Below are 15603 nucleotides of genomic sequence, written 5' to 3' on the forward strand. Positions count from 1 at the left end.
TTTGTCCTGTTTCCTTCTGCCATCCCCCTTACTTTCACTGTCGTCACCACACTGACCTCAGACCTGCCAGGCACATGACCTTCATTCCCGCAACTCACAGCTGCCTCTGGATGTTCCCACCACTGGCTGCTTTGCTGCTTTAACCGATGTCTCAACAGTGATTCCTAATGGCTGAATCCAGTGGCCCTTACGCAGCCCTTCACCATTTCACGTTATCCATTTTTTTCTATTGCTTTTGCTTTAGCTTACTATGAAAGCAATAGGTTCTTATGCTTTAAAATAGAAGGGTCAGAAATGCATAAAAGGAAATAAAGAATCCCTTCATCTTCATTTCTGTAGGGGTAACCATGGCGAGTTTCTGTTGTATCTTAAAGTTTTGTACATGTGTACACACTTGTGTCTATATATATGTGTGTGTATATGTATATATATTTATTCACACATAGAGGATCACCTGGTCTCTTGTCACTGGAGGCATTTATGCCGAGACCATTATCCTGTGTTAGGGATTCTTGAGAAGAAACTGCTGTCTGAAGTCAGGCATACCTTGACTGGATGAGCAGCAGGCATTGAAACTTGGAAGTGGGGGCGCCTGGGTGGCTCAGTGGGTTAAAGCCTCTGCCTTCGGCTCAGGTCATGATCCCAGGGTCCTGGGATTGGGCCCCGCATCCAGCTCTCTGCTCTGTGGAGAGCCTGCTTCCTCCTCTCTCTCTGCCTGCCTCTCTGCCTACTTGTGATCTCTCTGTGTCAAATGAATAAATAAAATGTTTGTTTTAAAAAAAAAAAAAGATTAAAAAAAAAAAAAAAGAAACTTGGAAATGGGCAGACATTCTGGGTTTGAAATCTGGCCCTGTAATTTACATGCTGCCAAGTAAGTAAGTAGCCTTTTAAAGTCTCTGAGACTTTCCCATGTATAAAGTGGGGGAGACCAACTTCCCTCATGGGACTCTGAGTGCTGCTAGAAGAATGAGTTAGAGGCCTGCAGCAGATGCCCAGAGCCCTCAGTTTCTTGGGAGCTTTTCCCGGTGCCTCCAGGCCAAGTAATACCTGCTGGGTCTGTTTATTAAACAGTTAGATTCAAGCCACTTCCTCACTATTTAATCCAAGTAACTTAGTAGCATTTTGAAATAAGTGATTTATAAAAATGGGAAAATTAATATTGTTGTGTTTCATTCTTAAATAATCATATGTGAGTGGGGTTTGTATGCCCTTTGGGTCAGATTGACTCTGACGTTCTCATATCTGATTCCACATTAAATTTTGCAAGGGATTTACTTACAGCAACTGCTGAAAATCCAGTTTTGCAAAGATATGACATCATCAAAAAGTGATTTAATATTGAAACCATGAGTGGTCTCTGGCCAGCAGTTCCTGCAGTATTGGACAGGTGGCAGATATTATGATGCTCCCTCAGACTTAAATAGCCCTTCATGCCCTTGTGAGCCTAGTGCTTTGTTCTGGGGTATTTGGGAATTTAGAGTGTTATAAGCCCTCACTTATAGCTATTTTAGTTATTGGTACCGTGCTATCATAGTGATTAATAATGTTAAATTCTCTTATTCCAGGCTTGATAATTATGTAGTGATTTTTTTAATGTTTCTGATATGCTTAATAATGAAGAGTTTACATTAAAGCATAAATGTTTGAATGGCTCAATCTCTGATTAAAATCACTGAGTTTAAAATAGTGTTGAAGTTTGTCTTATTTTCTGTTGTAGTACCTCACCAGTAACAAATGTGGCAAATATGTGGACATTGGAGTCTTAGCATCTGATTTACAAAGAATGTACAGGTAAAGAGATGTAATCTCCAGATTCATGCCTTTATTTTTAGTTTCCATCCAACAATCCAGTTGATATTAATCACTGCTGGCATTTATTCACTAGTCCAAAAGTTTAGAATTCAGTCTAGGTATACAAAGATTTATCAATTACCTATTATATGCAAGATGCTGTCCTTGTTACTAAGGGAAATGGCTGCTGCTTCCCTTTCAGTACCTTACAGTCTGGTCAGGAGTATTGCCTTTTTTCCTGTCTCATTAAAGAATTAAAACCATCAGGTATGATCTCCTTGAGCTTCCTGGCTACCTTGAAACATCTCTAGGCTTCCCCCTAAAGATTCAGTTTTTCTCTTCTGTCTCTAACTTCACCTTTCCTGATACCTCACTCCATGAATTATCACCACTTTGTATATTTCAGACCCTCTGTTTTCTTTTTCTCAGTATTCTAGTTTGCTAGGACTGCCATAAAAAAATATCGGACAGGGCGCCTTGGTGGTTCATTCATTAAGCATCTGCCTTTGGCTTAGGTCATGATCCCAGGGTCCTGGGATCAAGCCCGGTATCAGGCTTTCCACAGAGCCTGCTTCTCTCTCTGCCACTACCCTTGCTTGTGTTCCCTCTCTTGCTGTGTCTCTCTCTGTCAAATAAATAAATAAAATCTTTAAAAAAAAAAAAAAGAAAGAAAAAAATGAATCTGAGGTAGGGGATCTTAAACTACAGAAGCTTAAAGTCTCACAGTTGTGGGGCAGGAAGTCAGGGATCATTCAAGGCTCTGCCTTGCAGGTGACTGTCTTCTTCCTGTGTCCTCACCTGCTCTTTCCTCTGTGCATCTGTCTGTATCCTAATCTCTTACTCTTTTAGGATTTTATTTCTAAGTATTCTCTATACCCAGTGTGGGACTCAAACTCAGAACCGTGAGATCAGCAGTCACGTGCTCCACCAACTGAGCCAATCAGGTGCCCCTCTTACTCTTTTTTTTTTTTTTTTTAAGATTTTACTTATTTATCAGAGGGGGGGGGGGAGAGAGCGAGCACAGGCAGAGAGAATGGGAGGCAGAGGCAGAGGGAGAAGCAGGCTCCCCGCTGAGCAAGGAGCCCGATGCGGGACTCGATCCCAGGACACTGGGATCATGACCTGAGCCGAAGGCAGCTGCTTAACAACTGAGCCACCCAGGCGTCCCAAGTGCCCCTGTTACTCTTATAAAAACACCAGTTGTATTGGATTAGTTTGCTTCATTGCTTTGTCCTGTGGGCCCACTAGGATGGCCGCCCTGCCCTTAAGAGGGACAGTGCCACTTTCCAGATCTGGACCCCTGGGCCCACGGCAGTGGTGGCAGCCCTCCAACCTCTGAGCCTCCTTTAGAGTCATTCATACCTTTCCTTGAAGGGTCATGTGTGTCCACAGCTGATGGCCCCTCCTGTATAATCTTAGAACTTCAGTCGTATTCCTTCCTTCATCTTTCCTGTCTCTTCCAGTACAAGCTGCCAGTAGTTCTGATGCTGTAACCCCATTTCTTTTTTTTTATTTTTTTAATAGATTATTTATTTATTTATTTGTTTGTTTGACAGAGATCACAAGTAGGCAGAAAGGCAGGCAGAGAGAGAGAGAGGAGGAAGCAGGCTACCGGCTGAGCATAGAGCCCGATGTGAGGCTCGATCCATCCCAGGACCCTGGGATCATGACCTGAGCCAAAGGCAGAGGCTTTAACCCACTGAGCCACCCAGGCGCCCCATAACCCCATTTCTTTTTTTTTTTCTTAAAGATTTTATTTACTTGACAGAGAGAGAGATCACAAGTAGGCAGAGAGGCAGGCAGAGAGAGAGGGGGAAGCAGACTCCCCGCTGAGCAGAGAACCCCATGTGGGGCTCAATACCAGGACGCTGAGATCATGACCTGACCCGAAGGCCGAGGCCTAACCTACTGAGCCACCCAGGTGCCCCTGTAACCCCATTTCTTTTATCTTTTTCTTTTCTTTTTTTTTTTTTAAGATTTTATTTATTTATTTCACAAGTAGGCAGAGAGACAGGCAGAGAAAGGAGGAAGCAGGCTCCCCACTGAGCAGAGAGCCGGACGCGGGGCTCAATCCCAGGACCCTGAGACCACAACCCAAGCTGAAGGCCGAGGCTTAACCCACTGAGCTACCCAGGTGCCCCTGTAACTCCATTTCTAATCAAGAAAATGTTATGGGTCCCTGGGTGGATCAGTTGGTTAAGTGTCTACCTTCGGCTCAAGCCCTGGGATCAAGCCCTGTGTTGAGCTCCTTGCTCAGTGGGGAGTCTCCTCCCTCTGCCTCTGCTTCTTCCCCTTCTCATGCTATCTCTCTCTTTCTCTGTCTCTCTGAAATATATAAAATTTCAAAAGAAAAAAATTTATAGTAGTGAAATGTAAACTCAGAATTTCCTTGAAAATAAGCTTTTTTTTTTTAAGGATTTTTATTTGTCAGAGAGAGAGTGAAAATAAGTTTATGGTCAGGGTGAATACAGTGACATACTTACATACTTGTGCAAATTAATGTGATCGATTTAGATTGAGTCTAATGGGAAAACGTTGGTGGAGACCACTGTACTGAGATTCTTTTCATGTTTTTCAGTATAGACTACGGTCGAAGAAAAAGAAATGCTTTTAGGATTCAGGTAGAAAAAGGTGAGTCTTTTAGTGTTAGAACTGAATTATTAATGAAGTTAAAGAATTATTTTAGGTCATGACATTTTTCTCTTTGTTTCAGTATTTAATATAATTACTAGTGAGAAAGAACTTAAGGATCTAACAGAATTGGAAGATGAACATCTGGCAAAAAGAGCAAGACAAGACGAAGACGATAATGAGTAAGGATTACAGAAAAGGAACTGTTTTTCTTAAGCAGGAGCCCAGTCACATTGCATTTCTATTTGCAAAATTTTCAGTGGCTCTTCATCACCAGCGTTGGCTACATGTAATACTTAATCTGTCTCCAGATCTTTGCTTCAGGCCTACTGAGTACTCACAGTTGCCCAAAGAGGACATATTTTTGTGCCTTTGTATGAGTGGCTTTCTGTAACTCCCACCCAGCCTTCAAGACGCCACATTAGTGCCTTTGTTGGGCCGTCTTAGATGCCTTTCTGCAGATTTCCTTAACTCCTATTTATAGATATTTGTGATGTTGCTTGTTATATGGTGTTGAGATTGTTATGTATTATCTGCAACAGACCCATCTCATTATCTGTGTTTTCCTCTGCCCTAATACAATGCCAGATATGTAAAAAGGTACCAACTAATTTTGTCATTTAAGTAATAATATTGAGGGTTTTTATCATGAATGGGTATTCAATTTTCAAATGCTCTTTATGCACTTAATGAAGGATTTTGCTATGTTTTTTCCCTTTGTTCTATTAATTTGGTGAATTATGTTGATTTTTTTGAGTGTTAAGCGGGTTTTATATCCTGGGAAACACCCTACTTGGTCCTGATGTATTATCCTTCTTAGATATTGGAAAATCCTGTTTGCTAATCTTTTTTTGTATGTTGTTATGTCTCTATTCATACTGGTGTGCATTTTTTTCTTTTAATGATTTTGTTTATTTAATTAACAGAGAGATAGCAAGAGAAGGAACACGAGCAGGGAGAGTGGAGAGGGAGCCCTTTGCAAGGGTCTGTCTCAGGATCCTGGGATCATGACCTAAGCTGAAGGCAGATGCTTAATGACTACCACCAGGCACCCCCATTTCTTTCCTCTTTTGCAGTGTCTTCATCAAGTTTTGGTATTAGGGTTGTACTGACTTCATAATATTAGCTGGAAAATGTTTTTATGTCTCTATTTGATGAAAAAGTTAGCATAGTATTACTGTTGTTCTATCTTAGTTTGTTAGAATTCACCTAGAATTCATGTTGACCTAGAGGCTTCTTTTTGGAAGGGGTTTAGATAACATTTATTTTTGCTAGATCTAGGGCTCTTCCTATCTTCTTTTTCTTTTATCAGTGTTGGTAAATTGTGCTTTTAAGGGAACATTTCCATTTCAGCTAGGGTGTGGAATTTGTTGGCATAAAGTTCAAGATAACCCTCTCATTTTCCTTTCAATGTCTATAGTATTGTGTTGGTAGCTCCTTTTCACTTTGCTGCCTTTTCATTTGGATTACCATCATTTTCTTAACTAGTTCAACATGTGGTTCTTTCCAGTTTTGCACTATCGTGCACATAGTAAATAATCCTTTAGGACATATCTTTGTATACATTTTTAAAGATTTTACTTATTTATTTGACAGAGAGTACAAGCAAGGAGAGTGGCAGGCAGAGAGAGGGAGAAGCAGGCTTTGTACTAAGCAGGGAGCCCTATGTGGGGCTTGATCCCAGGAACTTGGGATCAGGACCCGAGCCAAAGGCAGACACCAACTGAGCCACCCAGGCACCCCCATTTCTTTGTTTTTTTTTTTTTTTTTTTAATGTTAAATTCCTGAAGTGGTTTGTCTGGGGTTTTCAAAGATACATTTTTGAGATTTCCGATACATTTGGAGTTGTCTTCCAAACAGTTGTCTGGGTTCATACTCCTAGCAGTTTTGTATAAAAAGTGCACTTCTTTTCTTTTCTTCTTTTTTTTTTTTTTTTTTTTTAAGATTTTATTTATTTGTTTGACAGACCGAGATCACATGTAGGCAGAGAGAAAGGAGGAAGCAGGCTCCCCAATGAGCAGAGAGCCCGATGTGGGGCTCGATCCCAGGACCCTGAGATCATGACCTGAGCCGAAGGCAGAGGCTGTAACCCACTGAGCCACCCAGGCGCCCCTCTTCTTTTTTTTTTTTTTAAGATTTTATTTATTTCTTAGATTGAGAGAGACAGGGAAAGAGTGAGCACAAGCAGAGGGAACAGCAGGCAGAGAGAGAAATAGACTTCCTGCTGAGGAGCAGCCTGATGCAGAACTCGATCCCAGGACACTGGGATCATGAGCCGAAGGCAGATGTATAACCGACTGAGCCACCCAGGTGTCCCTAAAGAGTGCATTTCTAGCACCCCTGTACATACAGGACCACCCCTGTGGTCCTAGTAGTACTATTCTTTAATCTTTGCCAGCTTCTTAGGTGAAAATTGATATATTTTTATTTGTAGTTTTTTGATAACTTGTGAAGTTCAGTTTTTTTTGACTCTTTCATCTTTTTTCTGTTAGTTGCTTGCTTATGGGTTTTGTCTCTTCATTTGAGAGGTATTCGAATTTTCCATATTAGTTGTCAGATATATTTGTATAAAATAATACTACCTTTTATAGGTATTGCACATGCTTGTTCCATTCTGCCATTTGTTTTTTATTTTTGTTTAAAGTGTCTTTAGGGGCACCTGGATGGTTCACTTGGTTAAGCAGCTGCCTTCGGCTCAGGTCATGATCTTAGGCTCCTGGGTTCAAGTCTTGCATTGGGCTGCCTGCTCAGTGGGGAGCCTGCTTCTCCCTCTCCCTCTGCCTCTGCCCTTACGCCCTGCTCATGTTCTCTCTCCCTCCCCGTCTCAAATAAATAAATAAATAAATAAAATCTTTAAAAAAAAAGTGTCTTTTGATTAGAGAACCTAGTCCAATTTGTCAGTCTTTATGGTTGATGCTGATATACTTAGAAAGCTCTATCACAGGAGTATATGGGATAATTACTGTACTTTTGCTTATTTATTTACAGCTTTATATTTAACTCTGTAGTCTGCTTGTATTTGTAGGGTGTGACTCATAGGCAAAATGGATTTTTTTCCTAAATAGTTGAATAATTCACCTTCTTTACATTGATTAAAAATGCCCAAACTTGTATTATTAGAATTTAATGAATAACAAGAGAATTCATGTCTTAATTATAAAAATGGGACATAACATTCACATAAGCCTTTTTGCTTAAAAAGAGTCCTTTACTTACTAATTATTTTCTAAAGACATTTGATTAAATAGTAGCAGGGTCCTATAGTTTCCTGAAGCTATTAAGTATCAACTCTGGGTTATGATGAACTGAGACTGCATTTTCAGTTTGTACTTGTTAGGATTTATGCCTGTTCCTTACTGTAGGATATGAAAACCTCTGTGTATGTTCATTTCTCATGGACAGACTTGGGAAAGCTGCAATTGGTCATGTGACTGGGTCATATAGAATTTGTTAATTTGTTACTTAGTTATTCAATTATGGCTTGCTGGAATATTTCCCCTTTTTTGGCATCTGATATTCCTAATGAGACCCTTGGGCCAGATAGGAATTTGCATTTCACTTTTATTAATTGCTAGGATTAAGATAACCACAATTAAGCATTTATTATGTACTCTAAGGACTTGGTGAGCTTCTGTTGAATCTTCTAATAAGCCAGTGAGGTGGGTATTATTTATTCTCCCTCTTTATAGATAGAGAAGCAGGTCCTCACAGAGATTAAGTAGAAGCTAGTAACCGCACTGTTGAATGTTGAATCCAGATTTCTCTTAACTCCAAAGCCTGGACTATTAACTACCATAATACTTTGCCTTAGTGTATATATATTTTTTAATTTTTATTTATTTTTTAATTTCTTTTCCATGTTTCAGAATTCATTGTTTATGAACCACACCCAGTGCTCCATGTAATATGTGCCCTCCATAACACCCAGCACCAGGCTCACCCAACCTCCCACTCCACTCCCCTCCCCTCCCCTCCAAAACCCTCGGTTTGTTTCTCAGAGTCCATAGTCTCTCCTGGTTCGTTTCCCCCTCCGATTTCCCCCAACTCCCTTCTCTCCGTCTCCCCATGCTCTCCGTGTTATTTCTTATGCTCCACAAGTAAGTGAAACCGTATGATAATTGATTCTCTCTGCTTGACTTATTTCATTTAGCATAATCTCTTCCAGTCCTGTCCATGTTGATATAAAAGTTGGGTATTCATCCTTTCTGATGGAGGCATAATATTACATAGTATATATGGACCACATCTTCTTTATCCATTGTCCATTGAAGGGCATCTTGGTTCTTTGCATAGTTTGGCGACTATGGCCATTGCTGCTACGAACATTGGGGTACACATGGCCCTTCTTTTCACTACATCTCTATCTTTGGGGTAAATACCCAGTAGTGTCTTAGTATATTTTTTTGTTTGGGTAGTAAATTTTTTAGGATGTGGGAGAAAAGCCTTTAAAATGTTTGTTTTCGGGGCGCCTGGGTGGCTCAGTGGGTTAAAGCCTCTGCCTTCAGCTCGGGTCATGATCCCGGGGTCCTGGGATCAAGCTCCGCATCGGGCTCTCCACTCGGCAGGGAGCCTGCTTCCTCCTCTCTCTCTGCCTGCCTCTCTGCCTACTTGTGATCTCTGTCTGTCAAATAAATAAATAAAGTCTTTAAAAAAAATTTAAAAAAATGTTTCTTTTCCTCTTCTCACTGAGGTATACTGAAAGCTATTCAGATGATGATTCAAATATGGAAGACTACCCAGATCCACAGGTAAGTCAGACATTTAATGGACCCATTTTGATTTTTTTTAAAAATCATTATGAACACTTCTTAAAAAAATCAGTGTGGAATAGAATAAGAGACTTTGAACACCTCCATCAATAAATAATGGAAAACTTTCTATGTATAGTGTTGAAGAATTCTCCGGATGGCCATCCTTTCAGTATTTGTGTTTATGGCTTATTTTATAAGGAAGAAAAGGGGAAGAGAGTGGCCAGAAATAAGGGCATAGGGGAAAGGAAAGGGGAATTATCAGTAAAAATTGAGAAAAGGATACATTTTCTGTCAAAGAGTTGACATTTCCAAGAAGTAGGCTTTGATTGAAGGGAAATGTAGAAATAATATGCCAGATGATTTGTAACTTACTGTATTTTTTCCCTAATGGTAATTCAGTTCTTAAATTTATTAACAAAGTTAGAATGATAATGAGTTCTATCTGATTCTGTATTGAATTGATGGGATAGTAGTGACTCTCCTTGACAACCAGCTTATTTTTACACCTAATTCTGTTGTATTTTTTTTTATTTTTAAATTTTTTTTTATTATTTTATTTTTTAAAAAATATTTTTGTTTATTTATTTGACAGAGAGAGAGATCACAAGTAGGCAGAGACGGGCAGAGAGAGAGGGGAAGCAGGTTCCCCACCGAGCAGAGAGCCCAATGTGGGGTTCGATCCCAGGACCCTGAGATCATGACCTGAGCCGAAGGCAGAGGCTCAACCCACTGAACCACCCAGGTGTCCCACTGTTGTATTTTTTTTTTTTTTAAGATTTTATTTATTTACTTGACAGAGATCACAAGTAGGCAGAGAGAGTGGGGGGGAAGCAGACTCCCCACTGAGCAGACAGCCTGATGCGGGGCTTGATCCCATGACCTGGGACCATGACCCAAGCCTAAGGCAGAGGTGGCCTGAGCTACCCAGGTGCTCCCACTGTTGTATTTTTTAAAAGGTAGTTTACTTGCTTGATTTTATTTAACTTTTTATTTAACATTTATGAATTGGTGCATTAACTTGAGGTGAAGTGGGGGGACATCATTTGTGAACAGTAAATGTTTGTTTATGAAGCATCTTATTGTGAACCCCTGTGTTTTCTGGCTGAAATGCTGTGAGAGAAGGTGGTAGTGGAATTTACAGGTAACCAGCTTCCCATGAGTACCTTCAAGTAATTCATGCTGATGTCATGTTTCTGCCAGGCAGCAAATCACATGAACAGCTCCCTACTCTCCTTATATCGGAAAGGACATTCTGATTCTGTTTCAAGTACTCCCGAGATGGAGCCCAGAGAAACCACTGGTTCGACCCCATGGACACCTTCGGGAACAGGCTCCATCCCGTTAAAGACCCCAGCCAGAGGTTCTGAGGGAGGGTGGTTTATCGACAGAACTGGTGGAAAGATGGACCTGACAGATGAGAAGAGTAATCACAAGAAGCCAGGATCTGAGATAGAGGTATTTTTGTAGTGGAATTTTAGCCCTAAGTAGTTGGAGCACATTACCACCTTTTCACTTGATGTAACATCAGCAGATTCTGTGTTTCTTGAAGGGCATGGGGATTTGAAAGCATACAGAGAACGAGGTCATGTCGCCATCATTTCTGTCCAGGTCTAAGCCTTAACTACTGAAATAACCTCCCCCCAGTTTATTTTCCATACGCAGATGTCATTTTATTTGTTTAAGATTTTATTTATTTGAGGGGGAGAGCACAGACGGAGAGGGAGATGCAGACTCCACACTGAGCAGGGAGCCCTTTGCAGGACTAGATCCCAGGACCCCGAGATCATGCCTTAGCTGATGTCAGACACTTAACTGACTGAGCCATCCAGGCACCCCACAGTTGTTGTTTTTACAAGTCAGATTGTTCCCATTCATGTATTAAAAATGGCTTTGTTCAGTCTAATCCAAGGCCTTACAGTAGCCAGGAAAATTGTGCACACGGCTACCCTACTGGCTCTTCAGTCATCTCAGCCACCATGGCCTTGAACACTCCATGCATGCTCACCTGGGGCCTGTGCGCTTGTGCTTCTGTCTGGTACTGTCCCCAGATTCCTGTGACTCATATCTTCTTTCCCTGCAATCTTGTCAGTGTCCTTTTCTGATGTGTAAAATATCCCGTAGTTGGATACTGTTTTTCTGACTCTCCTTCATCTCCTTTTTGTCAAGCACTTAGGACCACTTAAACTTACTGAGTAATTCTCTTGTTGGGTTTTTTTCTTTGACTTTCCTCACTAGAACATCAGCTTCAGGGGAATAGGACCTTTGGTTTATTTAATAGTGTCTCCCTGGCTAAAATGCAGCTAATGGGGGCACCTGGGTGGCTCAGTCAGTCGAGGTCTGAATCTTGACTTTGGTTCTGGTCATGGTCTCAGGGTCCTGGGATCGAGCACAGCATAGGGCTCTGCTCTGGGCAAGGAGCCTGCTTGAGAGTCTCTCTCTCTCTCTGCCCCTGCCCCTACTCATGCACACGTGTGCATGCTCTCTCTCTCTCTCTCTCTCTCTGTCTCATTCTCTCTAAAATAAATAACTAAAATCTCAAAAATGCATCTGACATATAGTTGTCACTTTGTTGAATTAGTGCCTAATGAGCCTTCCAAGGTGCATTTACCAGTGCCGGTTAAAAAATAGGTACTTTGGGCATGTGTTAGAGAAAGTTGGTTGTTCTGGGAGGAAGGGAAGTTAGTGCTAAACCAGTGTGTGGCTCACTTTGAGCTTAGGGTAATAACTTGAGGGAGCCTGCCCAAATGGTACACCATGAAAATACAGTGTAAGCAGTGTAAGTAGATGCCCTTTTTTTTTTCTTTAAAAACCTTTCTAAGTTCCACCCAGGGATCCAGGGTCCTGGAATTGAGTCCCACATCAGTCTCCCTATTCAGCGGGAAACCTGCTTCTCCCACTCCATCCCCCCCTGCTTGTGTTCCCTCTCTTGCTGTCTCTCTGTCAAATAAATAAATAAAATTTAAAAAAAAAAAAAAGGAAAGAAAGAAATACTGGTGCTGTGATTTCGAGTAGGGCATATCAAAACTTCTTTTCTTTCCAGGATTCCAAGGATGCTTCTCTTCTGGAGAGTAGTGAAAAAAGGAAAAGTAGGCTGAAGAGCAAAGGAAGCAAAAGGAAGAAAGACCTTCAGGAAGCAGATGGAGAAATCGAAGCTGTCCTGAAGCGGAAAGGTGCGCTGCGAGTCCTGGGGGGTGGGAGGGGGGCTGACCAGTGGGCTCAGGGAGTGGCGTCCTCAGTCCCAGCCCTTGTACCTGGACCTGCCGTGTGCAGCGATGTTTGTGAGAAAAATCTTCACTGTCCCATGGACCTTGGTTTCCTTAGACATTATTCAGTAGAATTCTGAGTTACTACTGAATCCTAATCTTTTCATTTCTTTTGTGTACAAGCTAAAGCCAAGGAGCTAGAGTTACAGGTCTCCAAGGTGAAGTTTGAAGACGTCGGAGGCAATGATACGACATTAAAGGTTAGCTTGAGTGCAGAATTTTACTGAGATGGGCTTATTGCCAAACTGTTACTCCAACAAAGTCTGCCTCTTTGTTTCTGGTAGGAACTGGGGGTGAAAAGGAGTCTAGGGAGGGGAGAAGGGCAAACCCGGCTTGTACCTTCAGGATGCTGAGGGGGAAAGAAGTGTAGTACCTTCGACTTCGCCACGACTGGAATTATAGTGTATGGAAGATACATGTTTTGTGAGTGGTACTGTTGTGGCAGAAGTAGGAGTGACAATTACTGTTCACTTAGCATCTGCTCTGTTCCACTTCCCACGCGTCATGTCTGTGATGCCGCGAGGTGGGTGCTCTGACAGTTGGGGGTGGGGGGCATGGAGAGGGTCCTCCATCAGGCACCAGAGCTGGGCTGCAGCCTTCGCTTCAGGCTAGTTGGGAGGACAGGCCGATTGCTTCCCTGGGGTTCACTCCCTCTTGGGCCGAGAAAGATGTCTTTCCTGTCTGTTCCCTGCCAGGAAGTCTGCAAGATGCTTATCCACATGCGTCACCCTGAGGTGTACTGCCACCTGGGCGCCACCCCGCCGCGTGGAGTCCTGCTGCACGGGCCACCGGGCTGTGGGAAGACCTTGCTGGCGCACGCCATTGCTGGGGTGAGGTTGGTCTTTGACTCTGTGGCTTTTGGTCCTTGTGTCCTTGTTCCTCTTCGGTCAACCTGAACCAGAATCGGCATCTTCTCTGGAGGATCAATTTCTCTCCATTGTTTTTTGTTTTTAAAGATTTTATTTATCCATTGGACAGACAGTAGTAGTAGACACAAGAAGGCAGAAAGGCAGGCAGAGAGAGAGGAAGGGAAGCAGGCTCCCCATTGAGCAGAGAGCTGGATGTGGGGCTCCATCCCAGGACCTTGGGATCATGACCTGAGCTGAAGGCAGAGGCTTTAACCCACTGAGCCACCCAGGTGCCCCTCTCCATTGTTTTTTGTTTTTTTTTTTAAGATTTTATTTATTTATTTGACACACCGAGAAGGGACACTAGCAGGGGCATCTGGGGCAGGTAGAAGGAGAGGGAGACTCCCTGCTGAGCAGGGAGCAGGGTGCGGGGCTCTATCCTAGGACCCTGAGATCATGACCTGAACTGAAGGCAGACATCTAACCACCTGAGCCACCCAGGTGCCCTCCATTTTTCTCTCCATTTTTCCCTCTTTCCTGCTGTTGTGTGCTTTAATGCAGCCAGTTACTTAGATGGCGGGGGTTGGGTGGGAAGCAAAGTGTTGTGGCTATAAACAGCCTTTTTTTTAAACACACAATTTATGTTTTGGCTACTTTCTTTCCCTTTAAGCCAGTGCTTCTTAAAAGCAGTAAATAAGAAAATGAAGGATCATATTGTTTTTCACAGAACTAAAGTTACTCAAAATTTCCATTCAGAGTCATATTCCTACACTTTTTTTTTTTAAGGTTTTCTTTCTTAATTTTTAAATAATCAAGAGATCAAGAGTCAAACGCTCCATCGATTGAGCCGGCCAGGCACCCCATGTTCTTGTACTTTTTAATATGAAAATAGCATTTCTAAATGGTGATCTTAGGTGGCAAAATACAGAGATAGCAATCTTTAATCTCATCAGATTTTTCAGAAACTGTGTTGGGTGGTAAAATGCACAACATCCGAGTGACTGCAGTTTAAAGAATAGCATTTATACCTGTGACTAGTAGGTTAGTGCTCTGCACAGGGAGCTTGTTCGTACAGAAGAACTGATGGATTTGGCTCATTCGTTCCTCTGGTTTTTTTTTTTTTTTCGTTCCTCTGTTTTGACGAAACTATTGTGTGACCACCACGTGGCAGACACTGAAATATAGTGAGGCATATAGCAAACCTAGTCTCGTAAGAGAGGTTGCGTGAGGCCACCATCAGACAAGTAAATGTCCACAATCAGTAGCGGTCATGAATGGGAGACTCGGGGTGTGGCACATGGGTGGCATCTCTGTGGGATGCCCATGGCTGAGGCAGTGATTTTCAGAATGAGTAGGAATGTGAAGTCAGGCTGGTTATTGTGTGTTGCCGGCGGAGGGTGCAGTGCTGCACTTGCCCCTCCTTCATGTCAGGAGCCTGTCCTCTGACTGGTAACGGGCACCTGCCCCATAGGCCAGGTGAGACAAGCCAGTTGTGCCAGTGGGACACAACTGTATTGTGATCCTGCTTCTCTTTTCCAGCAGATAAATAACTGGAACTTTCTGGCTCAGCTCTAAGCAGGAGGACCTGTCTCTGGAGAGCCAAGTCCCTTTACTCAGAAGAGGTGACAGCAGGGTTGCAGAGTGCCTTTAATAAAGTGAACACAAGTGGCAGGTGTCCAGGTGCTATGTTTAAGCAACCTGTAGATTTTTAAATAATCAGCCCAACACAAAAAGATGAAGTTGCTCAGAAAATCGGGTACTCAAACCAGGAAATTTTGAGAGAGGGACTGAATAAGGAACAGGTAGGAAAGATAAATTCTGACAACGTGATCATTCTTTAATGTGTTTCTACCCAGGAACTGGACCTCCCAATTCTGAAGGTAGCTGCCACAGAGATTGTGTCCGGAGTGTCTGGGGAGTCGGAGCAGAAGCTGAGGGAGCTGTTTGAGCAGGCCGTGGTGAGTCAGACACACGCTGGGTCATCAGGTCGCCCATGGTTACGACTGAGAGCCTGCGATGGCTAAATACTTCCAACTATTCACGGGTACTGACTGTTGGCTAAACACACCTGTTTAATGTGAAGTCAGGCATAAGTGTAACTGGTGAGGAGTTTGAGGCTGTCGTAGCCAGTGGTTGTGTGTTGAAAATAGATTATCCTGGTCTTGTTTCCTTTCCTTTCACTTTCCCCAAGTTAAGTTTAGCAAACAGTTTGTAAGCAGTGTGAAAATTGTTCACCTTTAGGATTATCTCATTATAAAAGCAGCCATAGAAATCCAGGATAAACTCTTCTCTACTTGCCTCTTTGAATCAATGAAAAGA

The 15603-nt window shown here is 42.4% G+C and overlaps 1 protein-coding gene across 7 annotated transcripts in view; it reads left to right on the forward strand.

The window, feature by feature from the left end:
* Nucleotides 1-15603, forward strand: part of NVL (nuclear VCP like) — a 99732-nt gene that overhangs the window by 1957 nt on the left and 82172 nt on the right. For 3 of the 7 annotated variants that reach the window (XR_014304285.1, XM_082704504.1, XM_082704506.1), the window contains exons 2-10: nt 1718-1791; nt 4370-4422; nt 4505-4604; nt 9113-9170; nt 10374-10628; nt 12214-12343; nt 12560-12636; nt 13132-13266; nt 15141-15242. Coding sequence is in view for 6 of the 7 variants with exons in the window: in XM_082704504.1 (XP_082560630.1) it covers nt 1718-1791; nt 4370-4422; nt 4505-4604; nt 9113-9170; nt 10374-10628; nt 12214-12343; nt 12560-12636; nt 13132-13266; nt 15141-15242 (984 nt within the window). In the remaining variant the exon portion in view is untranslated. The remainder of the gene's footprint in view (nt 1-1717; nt 1792-4369; nt 4423-4504; nt 4605-9112; nt 9171-10373; nt 10629-12213; nt 12344-12559; nt 12637-13131; nt 13267-15140; nt 15243-15603) is intronic. The other 4 variants (XM_082704507.1, XM_082704505.1, XM_082704508.1 and 1 more) reach the window with 4 other exon arrangements.

This window comes from Mustela nivalis (genome assembly GCF_964662115.1).
Source record: "Mustela nivalis genome assembly, chromosome: 16".
Lineage (NCBI taxonomy): Eukaryota > Metazoa > Chordata > Mammalia > Carnivora > Mustelidae > Mustela > Mustela nivalis.